Genomic DNA, 11,004 nt, shown 5'->3' with positions numbered 1-11,004 from the left:
GGAGAGCTAGAGAGGAGTGCGAGAAGAGAGAGAGGAGAGAGAGAATGAGGGGGACCAGATTGAAAACATATCAGCCTGGCGTCTCAAAAGCACATTTCTAACGAAGAACGAACCACCCTCAAACCTTTCAGACCTCTTTAGGCTACAAAGTTCGATATCCTGCAATGTTTTGTTAGTAAGGGAGGATCGATTTCAAGAACTTGTTTCGTTATTCTCGGTGATGGATTGTAAAAGTTGAGACGACGCACATAAACTCTACGGTGAACTTTATGAGAAGTTGGGAAGAGGAATGTAGTTAGTCTTGATCGTGTTTAGGCTACTAGAATATACTTTATGGATTTCATCCTTGCATTGGAAGGAGTTTGTTACTTCTTGCTTTTTGACGGAGAAAGTTAGACCTAACGGTAATCTCCAATAGCGTTGCTGAAACTTGTACAGAACTAGTGGACAAACAGAACGGAGGGAGACGCACCGGGTCAGACTCGGACCATACCGACCACAGGCATCACCACTAAGGTAGGTGTACTGGACATGCATGTGATGATGAACTCTGGAAATCATCGTTCTTATTCATTATTAGAAGATTATTCTCATTATGAATAGGCTAGTAAATCATTTTAGTGCACATCAGAAATTGTTACTTTGAATTGCCTAAAATAGTATTTAAACGTAACCTTTTAAAATAGCGTTTTTAAAAAAAATATTTTTTATATATATTTTTTTACATAAAAAAATGTATTATATACCCATTGATTCTTGAAGAATATAACTTATAAATAAATGCCTTGTGAGTTTAGTTCAACTGTCGTACCCCATCATAACCCCAAATATAAGCTTGTTTTAGTCCAATATTTGTAAATGTAAATGTAACAAGCGCTGTAAAACCTCAAAACATGGTTAAAACTATAATTTTGATACCATGGATGGCCAGTCCGGTTACATTTCTCCAGGCCCATCCCTCAGCTTTGTACCAAAACAGAGGCTGGATGTTTGCTTTGTTATTGTTTCAATTAAGGATTCTAGGTTAAACTTGAGCTTTCAGGAGTTTAGGCTGCTTGAATGAAAGAGACCCTTCCTAAATCCCCTCAATCTGAAAGGTATCCAACTCGCAAAAAAGTTAGTGTGTTTGCTACTGAGAGTCATTAGCAGTCACACCCAATGCAGGAAAATGTACATTGCTGTGCATTTCAATGGCTGCAATTAATATGCATTGTTAATGTTTCTCTGGTGTGTTATTAATGTGTGAATAAATCAAAACATGAAACAACATTTGAAGATGCATTTGCTAATAGTCATCATTATTTGAGAGAAAATAAGCTGGGGTGGTTGTTAGTAGAGATAAGCATTATAATCAAAATGTACGAAGATGAGTAACATCAAAAAAGATTCTAAATAAATCAATACCTTCCTCTACTATGTTACCGCTCTCTGTTTCCAAACAGAGTTGGTTCTGGCCTGGGACGTCTGTGTGTTTTTATGTGAATTGGTTGGTTGGTTTAGTTCATTTGCATTAGAAAAAAGTTTTAGTGCATTTTCTATTGTGCAGGATGAAGAGTTCCAGCAGTCAGGCTGCGAAGAGTTGAAAAGATTTAAAGAAATGATGGGCCTTTCACATTATTCAAAGGGGACTGAGGCTTGGTGCTGCGGTCATCAACCTACCCCCACTTTCATCTCAGCCTCTCAAATGGCATCCTATCCAGCCCTGGTCAAAAGCAGTGCACTAGATAGGGAATATGGTGTAATTTGGGACATGGACACTCACCAAGCAGAGCCATTCTGCAGCCGTTTTCACACCGCTGGCCCACTCCACGAATGCCTTTATTGATTCTGCTAGCTTTTCTCTTCTCCAGAGAACACAGACAAAAAGAGAGGGACTTCCTGGTTTCTTAAGTGTTTGAAAAAGTGGAATAGAAGTTGAGTCTGGTATTCAGGAGAGAGAGAGGAGCAGGGGAGATGTCTGGATGAAAAGTGAGTCAAACTCCCCACTGAGAGGATTGAAAAGTATCTTATCCCCCATAAACAAGAACACAGCACCAATTAAGCTATCTGGCCTAGGAAGTCGTTCAGGCAGGGGAAAGGAAATGCCACTGGCTAAACACTAGAAATAACAGGTTGGTTAAGGCTTAAACCATTGGCATTACCATGTAGTGAAATACACTTTCTATTGTATGCTATCTTATTCTTACTTCTGCCTGTTTGAAAATATGAGAAATTAGTATGAGATACCTACAGTATACACGGTTATCTTTAATTGTATTCACATTTTTAACGTCATCTGATGTCCAACTGTTAAGAAGTGTCCATTTACAATCAAACTACACTTAATCACGTCACATGACTAACCCCTTCCTTCCCTCTCTCAAGTCAAATCAAATTATATTTGTCACATGCTTCGTAAACAACAGGTGTAGACTAACAATGGAATACTTATTCTCTATCTCTCTCTTTCTCTCTTTCTCTTTCTCTCTCTCTCTCTCTTTCTCTCTCTCTCTCTTTCTCTCTCTCTTTCTCTCTCTCTCTCTCTCTTTCTCTCATTCTTTCTCTCTCTCTCTTTCTCTCTCTCTCTTTCTCTTTCTCTCTCTTTCTCTCTCTCTCTTTCCCACACAGTAATTGCTGCCATACCCTCCAGAAAACAAATATTTTGGTTTGTTCAGAGAGGCCCCTGACCACAGCAGTCTGCCCTGGAGGCTGTGCGTGCGTCTGTGTGCACGCGTGCTATGGCTCTATCGACAAAGGCAGCATTAACTGTCTCTGTCCTAAGGGGACAACACTAGAACCACCTCACATATTTCTTATGGAATAGTCCTTATGGATTACATCATGTGAAGTGAGTCAATTTTGTCAGGTTGCTTAGCTAGACGTTTTTCAGGGGAAAAAAGTTTGAAACTGTCACTGTTAATACCATGCATTTTCACCTTCATGTAAACGGTATTCTACAGTTATCCAGCTTGGCTGTTTCTACAGCTTTGGCTCAGACAAAGACTTGAACATTGTTGCACTATTCCTCTGAACACCACATCACATCTGGCTCAGGTCAAACCAAATGCTATCTTTGGAGGGAATTGGAATATTAATCAAACGTTGTTAATTCCATTGTTTAACTTAGCCTCCATCAACTATTTATCTGCTCGTTACACTACCTTGTCTAATATACGTTTTGTTTAATTTGGAAAAATGTTAACAAAAAAAGAGGCCAATATCCCAGCCAGCACATAATATTCTGAGAACCATATGTTTGTTAGAGCTTGGTGAGAGTGTGGTTGTCCTATGGTTATTTTGCGTACAACCTTCCCACAATGTTCTGGGAATGGTGCAGGGTACCCAGCTAGCGCATAACATTCATGTTTCTTAGGTGTGAATTTCAGGACTTCAGCATAACCTTTCTTACACGTTTCCTCGTGGTTCTATTTAAGCAATGTTCTCAAATTGTTCCGAGAGCGTTCCTCTGCGACAATTTGAGTAATTCAGCATTACGTTTTCTATAGGTTTCGTCATGATTCTATTTAACCACAAGAAAACAGTATCATTCAAATAACGTTGTAAGAATGTTGTTTAAAAACATATACTTTCCGTTCTCAGCGTAAACAAATCGCTCTCTATGCTCTATTTTGTTAAGTGTGTTCAGGGGTGTTGGCCACGCCCACTAATTGGCCACACCTGGTCCTAATAAGTGCTTTGTTTCCTTTGAAATGAGGTCTGTTTGAACAGACAAAAATGACCAGCTCTGTATGAGTAAAAAACAAACACATGGCATGCAAGCTGAAGATTATAGGTTTGAATCCCCCTGAAATCTCCCACAATAAAAAATAAATGTGTTTGCATGATTGCCTAAGCAAATGAATGAATGCCTCAGGAAATTAATTTCAAAACTGTTAACTCAAGCTAGCAGTATTTTTAGGTCTTATTGAAACATGTTCTAAGAACATTAAATCATTATTCAAATAAACTATAATATTAGTTCTCTGAACTTTAATAAAACCTCTGAGGAAAACTTTCAGGGAACCACAGTAAAACGTTCTAAGAACCTCCCTGCAACCTAAAAATGAACTTTCCCAGAACAGGCCAAATTTTTACTTCCGTTCTCAGGACGTTTGAAATACTTTCCCTTTTACCAAACGTATGGCTTCATTCCCAGAATCAATGGGAAACCTAAAATGTACGTTCCCACAACTTCCAAGGAATCAAATGTGCTAGCTGGGATGTATCTTGCATTATAAGACCATCTTAACAATATATTAAAATTGCAGCTTTAAGGGGCTCAGCTGTTTGAGGATATCTACAGGTCATATTTATTTAATTTCTTTAGATCAAACAAACAGTGAGTTGTGTTTTCTCTCCCAGCACTCCACAGGAGCAGGGTCAGACGTCAACAACACAGAGCTCAACTCCAGAATCAGTTTGGTCTCACAGCTAGACTGCCTCTATTATTCGCTCTTTCTCTCTCTCATCTTTGTTTTTGCATAATCTAGATTGTAATTGTTATTCATCAATCCCAACCAGTTGTGCCCCTCATACTAAGATACTGCATCATATGCAGAAAAATCTATTTTAACGCAAATGCAATTATACATGATGAAAACAGAGCTCCATTTCATGCAATGGCATCACAGATTACACACACATGACAAGACATTACACACAGACCAAGATACATCACACACGCACGCACGCTCGTAAGCACACACACAAACACACACACACACACACACACACACCAAGAGACATGAGAAATCAAAGGTCCGGACCAGAGGGCCACAGGGGACATGGGCCTCTCTCCTTCTCTGCTCCTCGTCCTCAGTACTGTATTTAATGTAGTATGGCTCTGCTTTGATTCACTAGTTAATTAATTCCTGAAGGGACGCTATAGCCCTGACGATCTCTTCTGACTCTTTTTGACAGCAACAGTGTGTGTGCGTGTGTGTGTGTGATATCAGTAATAGAAATGTCCTCGTGCAGTGAAAAGAAGTAAACAGTATCAACAACACCAACCATTTCAAATGCAGCCCAAAACCAGTGACGGGTGCCAGAGAATCAGTGGACTTTGATTGGTGTCAGAGGGTAAGGGGTCGTTTTGATTTCGCATAAAGAAATGCCTTCATGATTTGGCCATGGCAAGGGAAGAAACTTGAGATGTGATAACTTATTTGTCAGCGCTGAATAGCTTCAAAGCAGGCAACCCAAATCCTGCCTGTAGGGGTTCTGTATTAGATCAGGGTTAAAATGCTGCCAAGCCACAGACTCCTTACTGACAGTCTAAAGAACCCAGGACAGGGCTTGTCTTACATGTGGTATACACCCAGCCCATGTGTTATCCCTTAGCAATCAATCCCCTTTGCCTTCTTCCCCCCACAAGGCAGCACACTCAGCTCCCAGCTCCTACAATCAGGCGCAGGGTCAGGACATGGTTGGGGCTCTCCGTGGGCCCTCTGAGGCCTCGCTCCTCCCTGTTGAAGGCAAGGACTGCATCCTAAAGGGCGACCTATTCCCTATTTAGTGCACTACTTTTGACCAGGGCCCATAGGGTAGTGCACTATATAGGGAGTAGGGTCCCACTTGGGACGCAGCCAAGGGCTGACAGAGGCAGTAGTACTCTTCATCCTGTGGGCCGTCATGCCTTCACATTGAGCAACAGAGCCTCGCTGGGGTCACTGGGCCTTCCACTGTGTCAATAGCCATTAGCCATGGCTTTAAGGTGAGCTGTGTGGGTTTCACTCTGTTATTCCGCTGTTTGGCAGCTGTGGCTGGTGGACTGGAGAGTGGTTACAGCCATGGCTTAAGGGTGTTTGAAGAGATCCCCCTGGCTGTGGTGCTTCCCTGTCATGGCGACAGCTTCCTCTGAGCAGGAGCTTACTGGTTGGTTAACAGGTTAATGTTGTGCTAAATGGGGAGATCAGGGCGTTGCTGATCAGGGTGGCGTTTTGGGGATAAACAGTTACTCACCCTTTTAGAGCCTCAGCTGCCAACAGCAGAGATGACGGAAGGAGTCCAAACTGTGACTAAAACATGAGGTGTGTAACACAGTTTAACACATGCCATTTCACTGTTGATCAGGGATATGAAGGGCCAGGGTGTAACCCTCGTTGCTCTGGGCAATACACTTAGCGGAGCGAGCCCTGTTTGCTACTGTGAATCTGTGTTTAGAGACGAGAGCCTCCTCCTCTTTGCCTGAAGAGGCCTATATCTCTAGCAGACGAGAGAGGAGCAGTCATTTTTTGGGCTGAGTCAGGGTGACCGGCTAAATCCTCTAGTAGGTGATTTATCCCCTGAAGTGGAGTTGGAGCTATAAGCCCAATATCTGTATGGCATTGCCAGGACCTGAAGAGAACACCCACAGGATACTGCACTTACAGGCAGGGGATGGGTTCTTATCCACGGGGCTCCTCTCTTCGTCTCGCCTCCTCTCTGCTTCGTCTGTCCACAACGAGAGAGAGAGAGAGAGAGAGAGAGAGAGAGAGAGAGAGAGAGAGAGAGAGAGAGAGAGAGAGAGAGAGAGACTAAATCCAACCACACCTTTGTTTCGTCACAAAAACGGAGAGTAACCTCTGCCCTGTGTAGTCCACTAAGCATATTGCATGTAACAGACAGTTAGTTTACATGACGTACAGCATGGTCAAGCAAGTTAATATTTCCAACATTTTCGAGACCACTAAACAACTACTGATTTAGAAACACGGAGAGTTACCGCAAGTTGCAAAATGTTCAGCTCACTCAGCTCACTCAATTTAGCTCAAAGCCAAATTCTCGCTGTCTTCCCATGCATTCAATGCTATGGGCAGCAACAATGTCATACTCTTTTTGACCAGACAGCATCATATAGATGGGCTACACATACAGAGACAGAGGGGCGCTGTTTCTCTCACTCGGATGCTTTCTCCGGTGAGATACATTCAGCCTATTGCATATTGAAGGAACATTATGAAACACAGAGAGACGAACGATACATTATTTCATGTTTTTTTTTCTAATGTTTTCATGGTAAATGTTTTAGGGAAGCCCGGCTTCCCTTGGCCTCCATGAATACACGCCACTGCTCTTGTGTCAACGATAGCCCTTGTTGTGATGAAACATTTCTAGGCTAGAGACTCGTCCAGTGACTAGTACACTCCTCAGAGTGTGTTCTCAGGAGACCCTTGGTGGGCCTTTTGAGAGGGAAATGATTCACCTATTCAAATTGTTAGGCACAACAACCTTGTTTAACTTGACATTTTCTGCATACATAACAGTACTCCGAATAGTAAAGATTCTTCGTATTCAAACGCCACACCACAAGTGATCTCCCTACTTGTGCTTATAGTCATAAGCAGTATGTGGGCTGCTTTTACGTGACTACAATTTTTCAGACGTAACCATAAATTCCAGAAAGTGCCCGACGCCCGGGCTTCAGTCCCTTCAGAGAGAGGCTCGGTAGTGGGCCTGACTCTGCTCTGTGATTTTACTGCACTATTGTGACCTTTCAGTGTTCAGTCACAGTCATTTGTTTGGCCGACAGCTCGCGGTGTAATAACTAAGCGTGGTGATGGTTTGTGGGAAGCTGTAAGTAATACTCTGTGACGTGCCAAACTGCATTCTGCTCCCGGTAAAGCAGGAGACCAGCACCTGGAATGCAGAGACATACATTTTTTCCAGACACTGGGAATACCCTTCTCTCTCACGGCAGGCCATTTTGAATCCTAGGACATTTCTTACAAGAATAATACATGTATGTCAGAGTAACTCAGAACTACACCCAGATATTTTTGTTGCTCATAATTAACCATATGATACTATACTTTTTGTCCAAGATTCTTTTTCATACGGTCTAACAATCATGGCTAATGTTTAGTTCATTTCTGCCCTTGGAATTAAGAGGTTGTTCGTGAAAAGAGGATTAGATCAACAAGAGGAAAGTCTCCATTGGTTCAGCTATGAGTGGTTAAAGCTGGCCGTGCATGTTTAAGCTGTGTTTTCTCTACTTGAGTTTGCACACAGGAAGTGGACTGGACAGTGGGTTAACTGGATAACTGTACTCAATCACTTCTCAGTCTCATAGGGATGAGGAACATCTTTCCATTCCTATCTTATTCAGACAGTTTCCTGATTATTACGCTTTAACGACCTGAAACTACAATGACTCATAAGTACCGAGGCCATTTTAAATATATAATAGTTGAAGAGTGGGAACAGGATACAGCGCATTAAATCTTTACCTTTGTAGCTCGAGTAGGGGGTGGTTTCGAGACACATGGGGTAGACCCTGTACAAAATTGCAATACCTAAAACAAATTAACAAAAAAAGCCGGGAAGAGGCTTGAGCTTCTTCTCCTCTCAGAGCTCCTGAAAGGAAAGGAGAGTTGAACCTTATCGGAGGGAGCATCAGTTAAAGACCGAGGTTCTAAAACAAACAGGCATTGGTTTCAACACACAGACAGAGGCTGAATGAGAAAAGTAGTTTGTTCTTCTGTCATAAATAACCTTTTTCTGTTAGGCTTTGCATTGTTCGTTTTCACGGTTAAATGGAACATTGGGTGTCGTCTTTAAAGGTAATGGCGGTTAACAATAGGAGGTAGAAGTTCATTATTCCTCACAGCTGCGTATCTAAATCTACTGCTGGGTTTATTATCATGGTAATTAACCATCTCCTAGCTACTAAAATAATACTTGTCTATTCCCTGGCGTATATTTATTTCGCTTTTCAACTTTAATAAAGGTATGTTTTATTGTTTCTACCATCAATAGATTTAGCCATGACTCTCAGAGATAAGACTTTCATATCTTGACACAAAGGCACACACAAAATAACACACTCAGGAACACAATCTCACGCGCGCACGCGCACGCACACACACACACACACACACACACACTTGACATGAACTGAATTTCTTGTGCCATTCTTGAGAACCCATTTAGTTTTCACAGACTGAGTCACAAGCAGTTAACAGAGTGAAACAGTTAAACACGCCGAACAGAGAGTGAATTTGTAGGTCCACATTGTTAAAACACAGTTTACTGCCCCTTGAACAAGCTGGGAGGGTTGGCAGGATGTAAAAGCCTGATGGACAGCTTTGTCTACTGTCTTTACTGTTGTGGTGTCTCTTTGAGACAACCTAGCAGGTGTGGGGGGGGCCAAGGGCCCTTTTTCTCCACAGACGCTGCTTTGTGGGGAAGGTGGTAAATGTGGCACATGAGACAGTAGTGTCGTGTCATTCATTCATGTCCCAGTCAGCCAGTTCTTTGGTGTATTTAGGTTTCCATTAGTAAACATCAGTCAGGCTAGAGATTTTAGCTGCTCAATCCTCCTTCTGGTCATTCATTACACCCTAGTAATAATATGTGCCATTCACACATTTAGGTGAGGTTGGGATTAGTCTCACGGAGTGTTGAAAGTCTTTTAACTATCCGTGGATCTTATTGACATGCCCTCCTCATCAGTGTCATGGAACAAGAGAGAGGAGAGCAGACAAGAGCAGACAAGAGTGGAGTGAGCCCTGGTGACCAACAGGAGAGATCAAGCGTGCCCCTGGTCATTTGTTTACCTTGGTTCCCATCGGTCAGTGTGGTGTCTGACACCTGTAGTGTCCCATAGCTCTGGCTCTTCTGTCTCCTGTCTCCCGTCCGTCCGGCCAGTCTCCGCCGGGGGAAGATATGACCATGTGTCGCAGCTCTTCAGAGGAGGAGGGACAGTTTTACCGCTCCTCCTCCCCCATCTCCACATACCCCACTTGCACGTAGTCTGGGCTGGAGGCTAGTCTTATTAGTAAGACATCCATTATGATCTAGATACACTAAGCCCAGACTTGAGAACACCTTCAAGGAAAAATGGTTTAGATGGCTGTTTGAGGACGTTGATGACTGTGCTCAGGTCAGTTGATATTATAGTTTGCTACACCTGCTTTACACAATATAGGGTAGCTAGACAGATACACTAAGCCCGTGCTTCACGACAGGTTCAAGGAAAAACCTCCCCTATATTGTGTAAAGCACGTGTAGCAAACTATAATATCAACTGAACTGAGCCCAGCCTGCAGTCTCAAACAGCCATCAACACGCTCAAACAGCCACCTAAACGAAGAATGACTTGTCAGGCAGCGCGTCGCTTGTTTATCTTTGTTGAACCTAGCCGCTTATCTTTGGTTGCAGTGCAAACATGTAGTGGTTTTGTCCTGAAAGAAATCTAATTTGAGTTGCTGCTGCTTTCTTCCAGGACCCCAGTGATCCGTGCTACGGTTTGCTGTCTCCAAAGGTGGTTTGGCGTAACCTAGCCTGGGCTGGCATCCAAGTTTATTTAACTGTGGATCTTTTTATCAGCGCCATTTAAACTGATTGTTCAGCCTCGCTTGCTAAGAATAACACACCCTTATATCTTCAAACGTGTTGAGGAAACACATTGGGTCTCTTCAGAGGATGCGGCCTACTGTATAATGTGGCCTACTGGCCTACATATCATTGGCCTACTGTATACATAGCATTGGCCTACTGTATACATGTCACATAATGAAATGATAATGACGATGCCACCCCATGTCGTTTCCTTCAGAGCTTCTGATGTCCGGAATGGAGACCTCTGCCCCGACGACCACAGAGAAGAAAGGCTCTGGTCTGGATGGAAACGGCTTCACTGACCTCCCGAAGAAACTGTCACCTTCAGCTGTCACCAGAGGTACTGTCCACTTTTCTTCAATGACTTTAAAGAGGGGGGGGGGGGGGTTTAGTTTTACTGGAAGGATAAGGGTCCGTCTCTATTATTTTGTGCACATCCACTCCAGGCCGGTTTCTCCTGCCGACACAGGTTTCACTGTAAGGTAAAGGGTCCCTGCATCCCTACATACTGTAAGACTGTCACACAAGCCAAGGTCTTACAGAGACTGACAGGGCCGGGGGTAAGGAGGAGGTTTGAGAGAGAACATGCACATGAAATATACATATGAAAGATAAAACGCTGTCTTGGGAGAAGTTGCTCTGGGCTCTAATCGTCCCCGATAAGGCTCTTCCTGTAGCACCTGGAGCAGTCAGAGGTGACTTACA

At 43.0% G+C, this 11,004-nt stretch overlaps 1 protein-coding gene across 1 annotated transcript in view; it reads left to right on the top strand.

Annotated features, from left to right (window-relative positions):
- LOC110527499 (transcription activator GLI2.S) overlaps window positions 1–11,004 on the top strand; it is a 69,076-nt gene continuing 58,072 nt past the window's right edge. The window contains exons 1-2 of the mRNA XM_021608811.3: window positions 1–516; window positions 10,517–10,639. Coding sequence (XP_021464486.3) covers window positions 10,525–10,639 — 115 coding nt within the window. The 5' untranslated portion in view covers window positions 1–516; window positions 10,517–10,524. The remainder of the gene's footprint in view (window positions 517–10,516; window positions 10,640–11,004) is intronic.

This window comes from Oncorhynchus mykiss, chromosome 7, assembly GCF_057628025.1.
Source record: "Oncorhynchus mykiss isolate SJ-2025 chromosome 7, ASM5762802v1, whole genome shotgun sequence".
NCBI lineage: Eukaryota > Metazoa > Chordata > Actinopteri > Salmoniformes > Salmonidae > Oncorhynchus > Oncorhynchus mykiss.
The sequence above is the reverse complement of the archived record's forward strand: the minus strand, read 5'-3'. Positions and strand labels throughout refer to the sequence as shown.